This window comes from Apus apus, chromosome 1 (assembly GCF_020740795.1).
Source record: "Apus apus isolate bApuApu2 chromosome 1, bApuApu2.pri.cur, whole genome shotgun sequence".
NCBI lineage: Eukaryota > Metazoa > Chordata > Aves > Apodiformes > Apodidae > Apus > Apus apus.
Window position 1 is genome coordinate 54,038,067 of NC_067282.1, and position 17,869 is coordinate 54,055,935.

The following is a 17,869-nucleotide window of genomic DNA, read 5'->3' on the forward strand; positions in this document are numbered from 1 at the left end:
ATTTACATATGTAATAAAGTGCTTGGGTTTCTTATAGTCTGTCTTGAAGAAACATCTGTGAGGTTGTAAAAGATTTGTTGTAAATGTCCATTAATTGCATTACAAAACTAAGATAGTTCCTTTTTGTGTCTGAAGGTGAATAGCCTATTGAGTGTTTTGAAGGTGACTCATTTGTATTTCATTGTTCATAGATGCAAGACAAGTGTGAAGAATTGTTGATAATATTTTGATCTGTAAACTATCTTTATCATGTGGGATTAGTCCCAATGCTATTGAGGAAAAAAAACAACAAAAAAACCCAGCAGCTTATATGAATTAATGTTATTTGAAACATACTTTTGGATTTCCAGGGTAGTTAAAATTTTTTCTAATCTCAACTGGCTATGCATAATATTAAAAGAAGACTCAAAAGTATTGCGTGGTTTGTCATGTAAATAACCATTGGAAATTGAAAAGTCGTGTGTTGCTGCTGTTACAGAATTACTCACTCTGGTGACTTACTGGTGCTTCATTCCTCAGATCTCTTAAATATCTGCAGTGATGAAAGTTTTGTTCTATTCTCTAAGTATGATATTACTCCAGTTTTAGCTAAGATTTCTGTAACTTTTAGCTACTATTTCTAACTAGAAGTAGCTCTTTGTGTGCCAGTGACTGGATGGCTGCCATGTTGCCCCTGCCTTTTTATCTGGGAAGGGCTGCTGTTGTATTTCTTGAGATATGAATCCCTCTTAAACAAAATTTCAAAAAAAGAAATAGAAGTGAGAGTTAAGTTCTAGTGTGGAATTTCATGTGCAGTTCAAGCCACTAATCCACATTTGAAATTAAAGTGACCCTATCTTCACTCTAACGTAATGCCTAGTCAGTTGTCTGGGTTTACATAAATTGATTTTAGGATGCTCTTTCTTCACATAATAGATAGCCCCTTGAAGTTGTATTGAAAATTAAGTACAGATTTCTGAAGAGCAATTTACATTAATTTCAGGTTTGTAGGTTCTTCACAGCCTGAGAAAGTTCTGCTGCTGTGTGTATCTAAAAGTACTTCTGTCTTAGTGTAGCTGATCATCCCAGCTCTGGTTTCGTATGTGAAGAGCCTCTGCTTGCACATCAGAGAGCCTGATCTGAAATGGCTTTCCAAATGTAGGTAACATGAAGTTCGTTATGAAGTGCAACAGAACATGACTAGGATAGGTGTCTGAATATCTAGAAATTTTCTGTATCATTCCTTTTTTGTGGAGAAACACACTCTTGCTTCCAGTATGCTTGTAACAATTGTACCTGTAATGAAGTCTTTAGGCTTCATGTCTTTGAATTATCTGCTAGCTTCTCTGAAAACAAATTCTTTTGAGGGCTGTGTCTTCTCCAAAGGACAGATTTAAATTTCCTGGCAAAGATTGTGATGGGTCTTTGCACACAAAGATACTTACTGACTTTTAGTTTCAGTATCTGAGGTCATCATACAGGAGCTATTGGCCCTTGTTTTAAACTCAATAGATTTGCATTAAAAATTAGTTTCTCTAGTTGCTAGTTTCAGCTGCAAACGTGATAACCTCTACGTTGGAAATTTGTACTGAATTATCTTCTAACAATTCCCTTTTGAGAAATTTGGAGCTTTGTGTGAATTCCACCTTCCCTTCAGATGACACCCCTGCCTCAATTGTCTCAACTTCTGTAACTTTTTCTAGATACCAAAGTCTTGCATGCCTAATGACAGGGCAGCTTCCAGCAACAGATATTTAGGGAGGTGAAAGATTTGCCTTTTAATAATAACAGATAAATATAAATTATCCTGTTAAATTATTTATTGGTGTTTATGCCAATTTTATAAACTTAGGTCAAACATCTACCCTCAAATTCCACGAACCCCTTGTAATTTCCCTTCTGTATTCCTATGGTGTCATGCTGTGTTCAGTTGCACTGTTGCATAGTTGTTGCTCTTCATTGGGATGGAACAGCAGGATATGTGGGAGAACTAGGAGCTAATTTTTTTTTTGTAGTCTATCATAATTTTCTGCAGTTTCCCGCCTTCATTCAGAAACAATGGAAGGTGTTTTTTTTTTGTGATGATGTAATCTTCCAGTGGTTCTGAAGGAATGGGCAGTGGAATTGGAAGAAGTTAATTGGAATAATACGTAAGAAATAATTCTGAATCTCCCACCTTCCAAGGAAAGGGAGACCTGAGGTGTGCAGTATGAGAGGACAATGCTTTAAAAAACCTGAATGGCATTCCCCATTTAAAGCCTATATATTGAGTTTTATTGCCTCCCCAAAGCAAAAATTTGGCCTGCAAAAATAGGAGCATATAGGTTTGGCATCCTTGGTCTGTCCTGCACAGGTGTGTGCTGTAGAAGTGTTCAGGATTGTTGTCCTGTAAGCAGGGTCTGCCACTCAATGTTTAATAAGCTGATCCACACACAGAGTCAAGATATTTGCTTTGATTTCCAGTTCTGTGCAGAAAAGGGACCCAGATGGTGTCCAACATGTAAAATTACTTTATCACTAACTAGATTCTGTAGCTTGTATACATGACTGGTTAATTCTTCACTTCCATTTAAAGTGGCAGTGCTTAAAACTTTCAACATGCATGCTCAAAAAGAGTAGGGGGGGGTTTGTTAGTAGGGGTCCCTTTAGCCTATGGGTGGGTATTTTTGATATGCTAATAGTGCATTAATATATTAATGGATATATACAGCCATAGCCAAGATAGGTTATGGGGAGTAGGAAGGGACTGTGAGGCTCTGCAGAGGGATCTGGACAGGTTGGATTGATGGGCTGAGGTCAACTGTATGAGATTCAACAAGGCCAAGTGGTGGGTCCTGCACTTGGGTCACAACAACCCCATGCAATGCTACAGGCTTGGGGAAGAGTGCCTGGAAAACTGCCCAGAGGAAAAGAACCTGGGGGTGCTGGTGGACAGTGGCTGAATATGAACCAGCAGTGTGCCCAGGTGGCTAAGGAGGCCAACAGCATCCTGGCTTGTATCGGGAATAGAGTGGCCAGCAGGACTCGGCACTGGTGAGGATGCACCTCAAATACTGTGTTCAGTTCCAGGCCCCTCAGTACACGAAGGATATTGAGTTACTGGAGTGTGTCCAAAGAAGAGCAACCAAGCTGGTGAAGGGTCTAGGGAACAAGCCCTGTGAGGAGAGGCTGAGGGAACTGGAATTGTTTAGTTTGGAGAAGAGGAGGCTGAGGGGAGACCTCACTGCTCTCTAAACTACTAGAAAGGAGGTTGTAGTGAGGTCGATGTTGGTTTCTTCTCCCAGGTGAGTAATAGGACTAGAAGAAATGGTCTGAAGTTGTGCCAGGGAAGGTTTTGACTAGATATTAGAAAGAATTTCTTTACCGAAAGAGTAGGCAGGGACTGGAACGGACTACCAAGGGAGGTGGTAGAGTCACTATCCTGGGAGGTATTTAAAAAGCATGTAGATGTTTTGTTGTTTTTTTCTTGGGGGTGGGGTGGTGGTTGACAGTTGGATACGGTGATCTTAAAGGTCTTTTCCAACTGTGACAATTCTGTGATTTCTCAAGAGATCCTTGATTCCATCCTCTTCTGCTACAAGTAATTCCTCTTCTTCAACCCGTCTAATGTCTGTGCTGAGAAGTTTTCCCCAACATCCATCAGAAACCTTCCAGCTTGCCTGTGGTAGTTTATGTGCATTTTTGAACAGATGTTGGGGAGGTTAGTTTCCTGTTAAAAAAAAACCCTAACAGACACCCCTCTCCCAACCCACTAAGAAACCAAAAACCCCAACTCCCAGCAACCCACAGCCAAAAAACCCCAAAAATCTTGTCTGAATAAATACAGAACTTGGAACAAAAATGCTCCCTCCCTCCCACCCTGATGGATTGTCTACCACCAACTCCTTGTGAGAAGTTACCAAAAGTAACTCCTGCCAAAGCCTCTGCTAAGCTGCTGCTATTTGCTGAACATACCAGCTCAGCTGGTGTCCCTGTAGCATTGGGTAGTACCCAGTAGTGTCAAATGGACAGTCTGTCCTCCCGGTTCCCTGCCTCTCCATCTAGTGCAGGTGGCTGGCACTGGAAGACTCTGAAGATGGTCGTGTTAGTAGGCAATAGTGTGGGTCGGTACAGAGCCCCTGCTCAGGAATACTCTGACCAGAGATCCTTTTTACTTGGAGTGAGAGCATAGAGGTATCGACAATGATCTTTATGTAGGTGAGGTACTTCAACCTGAACGATTATGTCTTGTCAAAAACATCAGGGCTTGATTAGACTGTGGACAGCATGCTGCTTGTATCGTAAGCTGTCTTGGGCCTAGACCTAAGTTCCCCTGTGCTTCTCTTCTGCAGTTAGCATGGGCAGGAAAGTTTTGGACCTGGTCATACGTACTGGTGCATGGGGAGCATCTTACTTGCAGGGAGGTTCTGTAAGGCTCTTGGTTGGTTAAAGGACAGCATTCCAAATGTATGTTTTCTTCTAGCCTAAACTACTTTAAAAAAAAGTTGTAAATATTCATAAAGAGACTCTGCTCCATCTCCATTTTTATTAGTATGATTTCTTTAAATAAGGTGAAGTGTTTATGGTAATTTTTATCTCTGAACAAATGCAACTGCACAGATTTGTAAGATGCAAACAAGGTCAGAATATCTGATTAAGACCGTCATTCCTGTTACATATAATTTAAAAAGGTTTACAGATATAAGTATTAGATAATTAGGCACCTGACTTTTTTTGATAAGTATTGCAGTTTTGATTTCTAATTAGCATATAGTGAAGTAAAAATAGCCAATTGTGCATAAAACTTTGATAGAATGTTTACAAAAGGAAACAGAACACTTGATATAGGAATTAAAATGCTCTAAATCTGCTTCAGTAAGATCTAGCACTGTGTGTTTGTCACTTCACTTTGTTTTTTTGTAAAAATCAGTTACTGTACAGAATAAAAAAAATTGTCCCTTTATTAAAGAATTCAATATATTGAAGTTAAATATTAATTTAGACAATTGTAGTATCCCAAAAGCAACCTGATGTAGTGGGAGGTGTCTCTGCCCATGCAGGGGTTGGACCTAGATGATGTATAAGGTCCCTTCCAACCCAAACCATTCGATGATTCTATGAAAATTATATGTTATAGCACAATATTGAAAAAAGGTGATGAAATATCTTTAAATATACCCATCTCTTTATGTTAAATTTTATCTCATGGTTCTATAGTTTGTTTTTTGTTTGTGGAATTGAACTAAATTCAAGAGATGGAAAGCATGGGAACTTCACCTCAACTGTACTGTAGTTCTTATTCAGGGCACAAAGATCAGGGCCTGCTGCATTTTAGTAGTCAGTCCTACAGAAGTTTACTCCAAACTTTTCATATGTAGCAGCATAAATGGGACTAGTAAGCCTGTAGAAAACTTCTGTGGAGCCTTTGAGTCCCTGAATTATGGTGTATTTCACCCTGAGAAAGCTGTACATTAAGTAGTTTGTCAGCAGTTATGCCCCCACAGGAATAATCTTTCTGCCACGAAAAATAAAGTCAATAAATACAGTATCTGACAATCTTTGAGTAATCACATTCATTAAAGAGAAAACAGAGGGAAGCATACAGAATGCACAATATAGCAGTTATAATTTAACACAGGGGAAAAGTGGTACAGCTGGTATGCTCTATCAAGTCAAGTACTGTGTCTTCAGGTTGTGTGTTTAGTGATTGAATTTACAAGGTCTGGAATATTCTGTCTTCAGTTCTTTCATCTAATTAATGTGCAGCTAACCTCTGCTATTCTTGAGTGTTAAGAGAGCTGTAAAAGCTTCACCTTTACTTCTGTGTAACAAGTGCTTTGTAATTAATGTTTTTAAAAATGTGATTACTTTATTACTTTTACAGAAGAAAATTCCAACAAATTCATACAAATAGTTGTTGTAAATGCTCAGACTGTGTAAACACTCTGAAATTGCCCATGCTTTGGGAATGTAGTTTTTTTGTCTTTGTAAGAAAAAGAAAAAAAGGATACTCGTTAAATAATCAAATGCAAATGGTAAAGCTTGGTTTTTGAATATCTGTGTTAATTAATGAAAGCTGCCAGATAACTGGAATGAATACGTTACTTCTTGTATACTTCAGAACTTAACTTTTAAGATACAGTTTAATAATTTTGTTTTCATTATTTAAGGGAAGGTTTTAGGTTTTCCTCTCAAGAAGCTGCTTCAAGTTTTGGTGATGATCGCTTACTGATAGAAAAGTTCATTGATAATCCTCGTCACATAGAAATCCAGGTTTGTATTATTATTATTATTATTATTTGTTATTTAGTTAGTAAGATTTGAACTCCTAATCAAAGTTCAAAATGTTTCAAACACACTGCTAAACAAGGCCTAGAGTATTGTGTTTTCCTGTGTCTTGGGCTGTTGCTGACACTACAGGGATATCATGCACAATACAGCCTTCCTGTTTTTATTCTCTAGCCTTTCTTTAGCAGGAAGACAATGAACCATGCTCCATTTGTTGGGAAGGGGAAAGGTTCTAGGCATCTGTCCTGAGGGCTGGAGCTTGAACTATCGATCCTATGGATGCAGGAGTTCAAGCAGTGCTGTGCTTAATCGTTTTCTGCAAGCTCTAGGTGTTTTTGTCACTATTCTAGATTCAGGTCTGAAGTATCTAATGCTCCCTGAGAACTTAGGATTTGTGTCCCATTTTGGGCAGTTAGTGGTTCAAAATCAGTTGCGTTCTTCTCAAGTTGTAGATTGTGACCATTGAATCTTACTGGATCTAGTGTTAAGCCAGATGTGCTAATACAAAACAAGACTTATTTGTTTCAGGCTCTTTAACATAAAATATGATTTAAAAATTTGTGATGTGTCTGATTTTATGTAGGCAACTAAATAGGTTTGTCAGTAGCCTTAAAATAATCTTCCCTGACAAGAAATCTACAATGGCATATGTTGGTTTCCTCAACAGAAATTTCATTTCTATCTGTGCCAAAACACAAACTTGTTCTAAGTTGTGACATGTTTTCTTTTACATTGAGAGCCTGAAGTATTTTAACTGTTACTCAATAACTGAATGAACCAACAACAATAAATCTGATAGTGTGGAATGGTTTGAAAGAGATAAATATTTAATGTTTTTTACTCTGTCAGGTATGTACCCGCTCAAACCTGATTACTTCCAGTGTTTTTATTTATTTTAGATTTCCACATAAAACTTGTCTATGCACAGGCTAACTTATAGCATATGTGAAATGAAGAAACAGTATCTAAAAAATGAAGTTTTATCTTCAAACAATTATCTTTCAAAGTCTCACAGAAAGGTATACAGGGAACATGTAATTTCAGTGTTGAACTTAGGTTCCAAAAGAGGTTAGATTGCTAGAGCATTTTCCTATATTTATTCTCTTGTCATGGCTAATAACTTTTGGCTACCTATGTCTTTATTCCTTCCTTTTTTTTTTCTTTTTTTTGGTATGCACATCAGTACAGCTTAGTTACCTATTCCTTTTGATCCTCACAGATTTGGAAGCTTCAGCAGCTTCCTACTGACTATTAGATGACTAAAGATAGATGAGACTGATTCCTCCATACTTTCATGAACTGGGAACAGATTTTACATTGTATTGATTCCTTTAGGTTTAAAAAAGGTTACCTCAAAACAGGATTACTGTATTTATGAGCATTTATTCACCTTTGCTGTTAGTATTTTAGAGTTTTATTTATAAGTGTACAGTGAATGGTACTTTCCTTAGACAAGCACTTTCATGGTACTTTTTAACAATATCATAACGTGTAATTTTATGTTCTAATCAGCTTTAGGACGTTGACCCTGATTAATTTTCAAACTGCTGAATATACAAACAATTTGAGACCAGATGCCAAATATTTATTAAGTTAGCAGTAACTTTTATGTAGAACTTTTTTAACATTCTCATATAGCTCCAAAGCACTGGTACTTAAAATTGTTAAATACGGGGTTTCCTGTGTCTAGCTATAAAACAATCCCTTTGTAAAACATGAGAACACTGAAACAATTAACAGGAAAATAGAATCCAAATAGACTTTGTTTGAACTGATTTGAAGTCTTGTTCTCCTGAAATACCTGATATGAAGGACCTGAGTTTAAAGTAAGAGTACATGGAATGTCTATTACTTGGCTTAATAGCAGTCCTACAACTGGAAACAGAACTTAGCTGAATCATCTTGGAGAGATTGCATTATATTTAAGTATTCTGGCATATAGATTTGCATAGCATAGGCAAATGCCATAAGCATCTAATCCCACAAACCAGGATATTTTCTTTTAGGCATGTTTAGATACTTAGAAAAAAGCTTTTAGCATTTTCTAAGCATTTTTAGCAAGATGCGTATTGGAATCTCACATCATCTCAGAGATTATGATTTCATCGTTCTATAAATGTCTTCCAAAATAATTGTTTTATGCAGTATCTTCTTTAGTTTCTGGTAGTGAAAACAGTGGACCTAGAAGGAAAGTAAAAGCCTAACACTAGGTGTTGTTTGGCTTATTCTATTTTTAATTACATTTTCTTAGTGAAAGCTCATGCATATCTCTCTCTGAGCCACATTAGCTGCTAATAGAAGAATCATTTCTTTAAGATCCAGGTTGCAGAAATAAAGTAGGATACAATTAATGTCCTGAAGTGAAAGAAAATATTTATTAGTTGGCTTGAAAAATGTATTTCATTATACCTTTCAGGAAAATACAGAGAGAAAGAAAAGCACAGGAACTATTTTTTTAATTGAAATATTTCAAGAGTTTTTTGTTTGTTTGTTTTGGTGAGACTCAGTTCTCTAGAAAGTTGCAGGCTTTGTAGCAGTGAAAAAGAAGTGCTCACAAGGAATCATTCTGCTTTCTACAGGACTGTGATTTTTCCATCTGACTACCATGCTATGCCCTTGAGGTACTGTTTTAATATTAAAGGCAAAAAAAACAACAGAAGAATTTAAGAAAATCTTTTGTCTTCCCAAGTTAGTTTATTTAGAAATGTTTAGTTCTAGATGGGATGAGTTAGGGCTTGCGTAGGAAGTTATTTTAGATGCTGCTGGTGTGTGGTGTTTTGTTTTGGTGTTTTGTTGGGTGTATTTTTTGTGGTTTTGGTTTGGTTTTGCTTTGTATTAGTCTCCTGTTACAGAATCTGGCAGTTGGCTGGAGTACCCTGGTGCTGCTGCTGCAAAGCCTCCCCTGGGGCAGGGAAGAGGGTTCTGGGACATAGTTTAGGAACTCCCTAAGTCATTGATTTTGTAGAACTCTTTGGAGGGGATTTTCTTCCTTAGAAAGCAACAGAATTTCTGAGGAAAAGACTTCTGAGCACTCTGGATCTGGTGCTGCATGGTGCAAACGAGTTGTCTTCATCAGATCAGCTCTTCGTTTTCAGTCACATCTACCCAGATTATTCACGCATCGACTAACATCGGTGTCACAGATATAGGAATTAATCTTGCTTAGTGCCATATTGACTCTGTGATGCTAAAAGAAATAATAAATAATACAGATTTCGTTGTAAAAAATGCGAGTAGATATAGTTGAGTTCACGCAGTTTGAGGAAGATGGTCTCCTTTTTTTATCGTCACTTTTCAGTGTAGAACTGCACTATTAAAAAATGAAGCATGAATATGGGCACAGGTTCCCATGGATCAGAGCGGAAAGGTAGATGGAAAAAAATAAATTAGAGGGAAAATGTTATAAGGAAGAAAGGGAGCAGGTGTGGTCTGCAGTGAAAGAAGTTGTTCCAAGATTAAGTGTAGACTATAACATCGTAAGATTGGAAGAAGTCTACTAGAATTCTCAAATCCAGTATCCTGCTATTAGAAATGGCTGCAACTTACAGTGAATTTCATAAAGGGACAGAGTTCCTTTTCTTACCTTTCCTTCCAGTTTGAACTTGCAGAATCAATTGAGAGTTCTTTTATGCTGAATTTGAGTTTTTTCCAATGTGTAATTTAGGTAGTTGGATCTAGATACTTGGCTGAATGTTTCAGCTCTTCCATGAACTGAAGCTGCAGCCAAGAACTGTAGTCAACATCTGATTTTTAAGACAATCCATGAAACTTTGACATTAATTTCCATTGAAAGTATGGAGGAAGTAGCAAATTTTATTCTCTTTAATGTAAGATTGCAATGTTTCTAGACATCTTTTCTGCTTTATTAAAGACAGAGTGCTGTGGTTTGCTGACTAAGAAGGCTCCATTAGCCATTGTTTCTGAAAATTTCTGTGTGTAATTCAGGAACAAAATTTGGCATCCTTTGAGATTTTTTCTCTCCTTTGTTGACACAAGGGATTGCTTGGCAATGTACTTCTGAGTTAGTTTCATTATACAATGCAATTTTAAATGCTTGAAAATATAGTTGAGTAATATTTCAGTCTTCTGATTTCTGAACTTTTGGAAGCTTCTCACAAATTTTGGAGTGAGTATTCTTTTTCCATGAATAGACTCTTGTGTAGAGGCTTTAAAATAATTCCGTTCAGAATATGAAACAGCATTCAATCAGTATTTCACATACAATTAATTTTCTGTACTAGCATTTTTTCCCAACCTTTATTTCTAGACTGGAAAAAAAAATATATTTAAAGTAACAGAATACTACATAATAGTATAATGTCAAAAGGCCATATGCATACAACTCTGTTAATAGCAGCATGTTATTTTTTCAGATTTTGGCAGATAAGCATGGTAATGCCTTGTGGTTGAATGAAAGAGAGTGCTCCATTCAAAGAAGAAACCAAAAAGTTGTGGAGGAAGCACCAAGGTATGTATCCTAGACTCATGATACAGCTTCATAGTTACTGAAAGCACTTTGGGAAAGCTGCTGATTTTATTTATTGTAGAAATGCAAGCAAATTTTATTCTATTAAAAACTACAACAACAACAAAAGTTTAAGTTACAGGTACTTGACTGTAATGCAGTTTTGATGTACTTGAGGATGTTTTGATCTTGCTTCATGATGTCTTTCTGTAAGAAGAAAACAGGTGTGTAATTTTTTGGTGATCTTTTATAAAATGGATATGTAGTATACATGTAGTATGTGAGATTGCTTTCTTAATATATCTGAGATATCTTTCCTTAAATAAAAATGGATTAAATATTCATTTTTAGATAGCTACAGATATTTGACTATGTTATAGTAATTGAGAGAGGTCCAGATAATACTGTTTATTTATGTTTGAAATACGAAGTACTAAATACTCTGTGCCACTTTTAGTACCATTCATGGTAGTGAACTGTAGATGTAGGTGTCCAGTCACTCAAAAGTACTAAATTATCTTAATCACACTCATTTCAAATGGAGCTGAAATATGTTGTTTCTGTGCAAGGTATGATCTTGCTGTGTCTTCTGTTGCATAGCATTCATCAGAGAATATGTGTAGAAGAAGGGTTAGAAGGAAGTTCTGATTTCAGAGAAACAGATATAAGTATATGACTACACATAGGAATTAACAGTGTAATGTGTTCACAAACTGGGGTGGATTTCCTATTATTTTATAGCACAGAACTATGCAGTGCAACAATTTAGCACGTGAGGAAAAGCACGTGGTTCAAATTATGTTACTCTAGAGGCAGAATATAAGTTAATGTTGAATCATAATTGTGAGACTGCCACTGTTTATGCACTAGGTTTTAAAGTGAAAAACATAGTTTAAATCTAAGGATACAAACCCCCTAATAAAGGCTTAAATAGCTCTTGTTGCTTCTAGGTAGTGCTTGTGGATTTCTTGGAAGCCTTATGCTTAAAGATCTTACTATGTTTTCGTTTGTGAAATGTGAAGTCTTCAGGTCCTGATATCATATGTGTGTGCACATGTGTACCTAAGCACTTAAGAGAGCTTTCTGCCTCAGGAGTATTTGTAAGGCACTGCCTGTCACTGCTGCCTGCTTGTTCTCCATGCCTGTGTTCAATTAAAGGGGGCAATATGTCTGTCTCTCACTAGCCAACTGTGATCAGAGTATTTTCTTTCATCAGAGAGATCAGCCTTTTAACTTTCTTGGGCTTCTCTGTTGGAGTTGCCAGTAATTTTTCTCACCCGTTCCTATCATTTCACAAAGAGCATGGATAAGTCACTAGCTTCCAAAATTCGGTATGGAAACTCTTCTTTCTTCTTTTTGTTGAATGTTTTAGATTTTGCCAGACTTCTCGTGACAACTTTGGAAGCATTATATGCCTTAGAGCTGCTTGCAGCTGGCTACAGAATCCATTTATTTACAAAGGTTTACAAGACCATTGCAAATAAGCAGGCCACTGACTTCTGTGAGACAGTGTAGGGAGTTTGAAGACTGAAGTTAGCCCTTTCCTGTCAATGCTGTTTCAGTTAGTCTCATTGATTAATGACTCCTGGAAGTTCTTTTTCATGTACGGCTGGGTGGAGGAAGTACAAAATAGGAAGTCCAGTAGTCCTTTTTTTTCCCCTTCTGTTTTAAATGGTAGTTGCCATTAAGAGCTCTGAGAAAGGTTGATTATTTTTTTAATTTAATGCCCAGGAGGTAGGAATGCTGTGGGCTAACATGTTTGTCTTTTGTACAATTTATGGCTTTTGTCTCTGGCCTCTTCTCAAGCCTGTTTTGATTTGCTTTTTCCTATGTTGGTGTTTTTCTAAGTATCTAATTTAAGAGGCTGATTGTTGAGGGCCTTTTGGACTCAAGAGTAAGCTCTGTGATTTTCTTAAAGCAAAGTTTGCAGTTGTTGACTATATCCTGATGGCATTTTTTGTGCTTGAATCTCTGGTTTTTCCAGGGAAGTTCAGACTCTTGTAAAATAAAAATAAAAATCCCTCTTTTGAGGAGAGAAAGCTCTTTAGTCCATACCCTGATGAGGTAAAAGTATTCGAGGGAGCCCTGGTGTTTGTAGTGGTCAGTCCCCCAGGTGCAAATAGGAAACCAGAAAACTTTGCTTATATCTTTCTAACATAATCAGTTGTCCTACTCTATTCTGGGAAGCACAGACAATACAACAAATCTGATCATCACCAGTTTTTTAGTGCTAGGCAAATTCATTGCAAAACTTGGTGATTTAGAGTAACTGTCTTTGCCTCTCGCTTCACACCTTTTTGGAAGATGCTGTTGGCATTTCTCATTTTACCACAGAGACTGAAATTTAAACAGATGCTTAAGATTTAATAATCTCTTATTGTTCCTTAGTTCAGTTTTTGTTCCTCCTCTGCCCAAACTATTTTCTATTAGTTTTCAGGCAGCTGCTATAGGCCAGTGTCCTTTGGCAAGAAAAAATGTGAGAGTGTGGTTTTGTTTCCCTGTCTGCTGGAGTGATTAATAAGGAATTCTTCCCCATGTGGAGAAGCAAGGCGCATAAGCTTATCAGAAAATTCATTGATCCTTAAGTATCAGTTTAAAGTAAGTGGATCCATGGAAAGTAAATGTTACAGGAGTCTTAGATGACTTCCTGTTCAATAACTGGAGCTCAAAGGAGTGCTCTTAAACTTCACTTTGGTGAGAGCAGATGTCCTATCCTATTTCAGAACCTGCTAAAAGCTTTCTAAAGCACTTTGCCCAAGTAGTGAGGCAAAAGTTAAAGGAGTGTCCATCTGTTCTGAGACACGTGGCTATCTCTACTGTTTGATGCCCAAAGTTAAGATTTTGGAATGCTGTTCATCAAATGGCTTGGGTTGGCAGGGACCTTCAAGATCATCTAGTTTCAACCCCCCTGCATGGTCAGGGACCTCCCATAAGTCCAGGTTGCTCAAAGGCCATCTAGCCTTGTTACAGAGAAGTGCCACACAGTGCCCGTGCACTTGCTGTGATCATCCAGCACTATCCTGTGCTGTAGTAGTTGAAGAGATTAAACATTTGATCCTTCATGGAATCATAAAATCATTTAGGTTGGAAAAGACCCTTAAAATCATCAAGTCCAACTGTTAACACTGTCAAGTCCACCGCTAAACCATGTTCCCCAGATCTGTGTCTTTTAAATACCTCCAGGGATGATGACTCAACCTGGGCAGCCTGTTCCAGTGCCTGATAAACCTTTCAGTGAATATTTTTTTCCTAACATCCAATCTAAACCTCCCATGGCACAACTTGAGGCCATGTCCTTTCATTCTGTCGCTTGTTACTTGGGAGAAGAGACCAACCTCCACCTCGCTACAACCTCCTGTCCAGTAGTTGTAGAGAGCAGTAAGGTCTGCCCTCAACCTCCTTTTCTCCAGGCTAAACAACTCCTGTTTCCTCAGCTCCTCTGCGGACCTCCAGACCTTGTTCTCCCTACCCTTCACCAGCTTCATTGCCCTTCTTTGGACACAGTTTAGCACCTCAATGTTCTTTTTGTAGTGAGGAGCCCAAAACTGAACACAGTATTTGAGGTGTGGTCTCAAAATGCTGAGATTCAGGACACCTGGTGTTAAAGCTTGTCTGTACATTTTCAGGCCTTTCCTGGGTGAGTAATGATGCAACAGTGCCTTCTGGTTGTGTTCTGTACTAGCATACTAGATCCATATTAGCATCTGAAGTGAAGAAGTGCTTAGAACTTGCTAGCTACCTGCTTATTCTCCTTCATTGTCTCACTTTCCTTAAGTGATTCCATGTCCTTTGAGTTAAACCTTAGCATTCAAGACCTTCAGAATAAGGTGATTTTTAGGACAGTCTCTCAGCAATTTCCTCAGATTTCCCTAAATTTCATCTCGGTGAGATTACAATTTTTTATTGTGTTTTGTTTTTTTTCTTCCTAGCTGCATACATTTTGAGTGGAGATTGTCTTATGATTGCCTATCCTAGATGTTAGTTTTGTGGTGTATTTTAAATGGAAGGACGTTCTTTCAGTTTCAGTACAAAGGACAAAAATGTTTCTTTCTATTTCTACCTGTGACAGGAAGATCTAAGAGGCAGGAGATTTAAAAGGGAGACTACTTTAGCAGTAAGTGACTTCATTAGAACGCAAGTAGAACAGTTAAACTATTTTTGTGACCTTTTTTCTATTGTTAGCTTATCTCAGGAATGTTTCTGTCCCTAGAAGGGGCACAGACAGCAGCTTCTTTCACTTTCTTCAAGCACTGCACTCTCTAAAAGATCTCAGTATGATGCCAAGTACTTCAGGATCGTATTCCAGATTAACTGCCAAGGTACTGCTTGAAGCCACCGACAGTTGAAGGAACGTGGGTAGGCAGGAACTTAGAAGAAAAGTGTATTAATGAACTAGACTCCATGTACAGGTTCTCCTTAGAGTTGTGCTGCATGTATGTATGTCATACTCTACATTTGCTATCTCTCTGTCTAGAAATCCTTGAAGGATTTGTGACTGTGTACATGATTCCTGGGTGGGCCCAGATTTAGACATGGGGACAAAACTATGTTCACAACCACTTTACCATATTTATGTCCGTGGTGTAGTAGTGTGTAATAGATATCACAAGGGAGAGTGGTTTTTATAGGTAATTTTTTTAGCAACCAGTATGCCTAACTATTTCCTAAGAGCGGGTAAGCTGACCTTGACATGTAGAAAATGAAGAGAATAACCTTGCAGAGAATAACCAGTATACTTGTATCTTCAGAGAAAGGGTAAATGTTAGTGATGTTTAGGGTTTTTTTTGGTGTGTGGCCTTTTTTTAATTGTTGTTTGTTTGTTGTTGTTTGTTTTTTTTTGGTTTGGTTTTTTATGTCTAAGCTCAGCATTACATTTCCAGTGATGGTGTAACTGTCTGTATGTTTCAAAATTTCCCCTTTATCTGTGAGTGAAGGTGCTGGAGATATTCTGGGAAACATCTGATGAACTAGAAGAGGGAAGGGTGACATCTTGCCCATGCGCTCATCTCTCTGAATGTAGAAACAATGAAACAAACCAACTATATTGTCTTTGATCAATTTTACGATAAGTCTTATGAGTAAAATGTCAGGTCTGATACTATTTTTTCTTTTTGGTGCTTTTATCTTTCAAATCCTTTTTCTTTTGCAGCCTTCATGATGCCATAGGAGCTATTAGGTTGAAAGAATACCATATATGTGAGAGCAAAAGATTTAAAGTCAGGTTTAAAATGCTGTGTTATCAAGTGATGCCTAATTACACTGGAGAAGAATTATCTCAGTTGTAAAAGGTGCATTGTTAAAGAAGGGAGAAATTACCTATTTGAATGGTAAAGCAGCAGAGGAACACAGGAAAACTTTGGTTAATTAACCTAGCTGATTGCAGGGATGATCTAGTCACTTTAGAGCATAAAGCTTAACCATGTGACGGAGATCAAATTTAGCAGTGTGACACTTCTCTTGCATTCTTTGGCTACAGCAGGAGGTGAACAGAAAGATCTCAGCCCTACATTTAAGAAACATAGGGAAGACACCACTGTAATAGGGGGGAGTAACTGTCTTTCATCCGTATGAGAAGTAATAATGGTTATTCTAGAAATAGCATATGAAGCTGGTACTGAAAAGGTTCTGTTCTTCATAAGCCTTCATTGATTTTTCATGATCAAAGCCCTGCAGAAACCCGAAACTGAATTATAGGTTGTTGATTTTGTGTAATGTATTATCCTTGTATTGAATCAAAATAAGAAATACTATGAAACTCTTTTACGTTACCACTGCCTATTTGCGATAGGTATGACACATTTTTGCACATCATCTCCTTTGTGCTGGTGTAGGATCTGTTAGCTTTCTTGAGATCAGACTTGACTTCCTTTTTCTCTTGAACCTGTTGTTTGCCAAGAAATAAGTTTTTTTCCTCAATTCTGAAAATGCCTGTCCCTCTAGAATCTGCCCCTGTGAGCCATGGAAGGACAGAGATGCTAAGCAATGCCTTTCCTGTGAAGAAAAAAATTTCCATTGAGATCTGCAGAGAGGTTTTAAAGTCTTCTTCTCTGGAGACTTCCAAACCCAGCTGGATGTGTTTCTGTGTGACCCTCTGACAGAGGGGTTGGACTTGATGCTCTCCAGAGGTCCCTTTCAACTCCCACCGTTCTATGATTCTATGGTTGTCTTGCAGTTTGCCTAGTTATTTCCTCACTTTTTGTCATGTCAAATATGGTTTGTTGTGGCAGAAGTTTCTAGCTCTTCTGTGAGTTCAGGTCTCAGTGAAAAAACCCATAGTAAGTACTGAAAACACCACCTGACCCGGCACACTGGCTTGTCTCTGAGTGCAGTCCTGGGCCCCAGATGGAGCTTCACTGACTTTGCTGGGGCTAGTTCAGATACATGGAGGTTCCTGATTGCTCCTTTGCAGAGTTAGGACCCGCTGCTGAGGACACCTCAAGAAATACGTAACATTTAGTACTTTCCTTTTTAACAGTAGCTTAGAGGCAAGGTAGAAATTACTTCCTATTCCCTTAAAACAAGTACTTTTAAACTGGTGGCAGTGTAAGTGACAGCAGAAATATAACAAGCATATTTATAAGATGAAGAGCTACGTATTGTCTTTCACTAAAGATTAGGGTGAGAGGCAACCAGTTTCCAGAAAGCTGGAAAAAAAAAGCTACAGAAATTTCTCAGACTCTAACCTAACAATCTTATTCTAAATCTGAATGTGCACTACAGAGGAGCACAACAAGCAGATTATGTACCTTCCTGAGACTTTCAATTCACTGGACTAGTGGAAGTGGCATACTGCTCTCCTAGGGTGAGAAGGCTTGGCATTTGGGCAGTGTTCACAGTGTCTACCAAGGTTGTAGCTCAGCTGCTCCTTGAGCATCCTTGAATGTGTCCAGGATTTGTGCAAAGTAATGAATTGCAATTAACAAACATAGATAACTAGTCTTCAGCTTGTAAGTAAAGCTGAGAGGAGAAATACAGAACATGAAGGTTTAAATCATTGTATTGTTGACAAGGTTTTAGTTAAATATTATGAATGCCCACATTTTCTTCATTGCAGTCATACTCATAAAAGAAGCCTGAATATCTACTTTATTAACTTCCAAAACTTTATTGCATAGATTATCAACAAAACAGCCACTTCAGAGTCAGAAACAAATTCCC

At 37.8% G+C, this 17,869-nt stretch overlaps 1 protein-coding gene across 2 annotated transcripts in view; it reads left to right on the forward strand.

Annotated features, from left to right (window-relative positions):
- The window catches only part of PCCA (propionyl-CoA carboxylase subunit alpha), a 281,303-nt gene that overhangs the window by 93,243 nt on the left and 170,191 nt on the right, over nt 1-17,869 (forward strand). For both annotated transcript variants that reach the window (XM_051630543.1, XM_051630554.1), the window contains exons 10-11: nt 6,129-6,231; nt 10,620-10,714. In XM_051630543.1, coding sequence (XP_051486503.1) covers nt 6,129-6,231; nt 10,620-10,714 — 198 coding nt within the window. The remainder of the gene's footprint in view (nt 1-6,128; nt 6,232-10,619; nt 10,715-17,869) is intronic.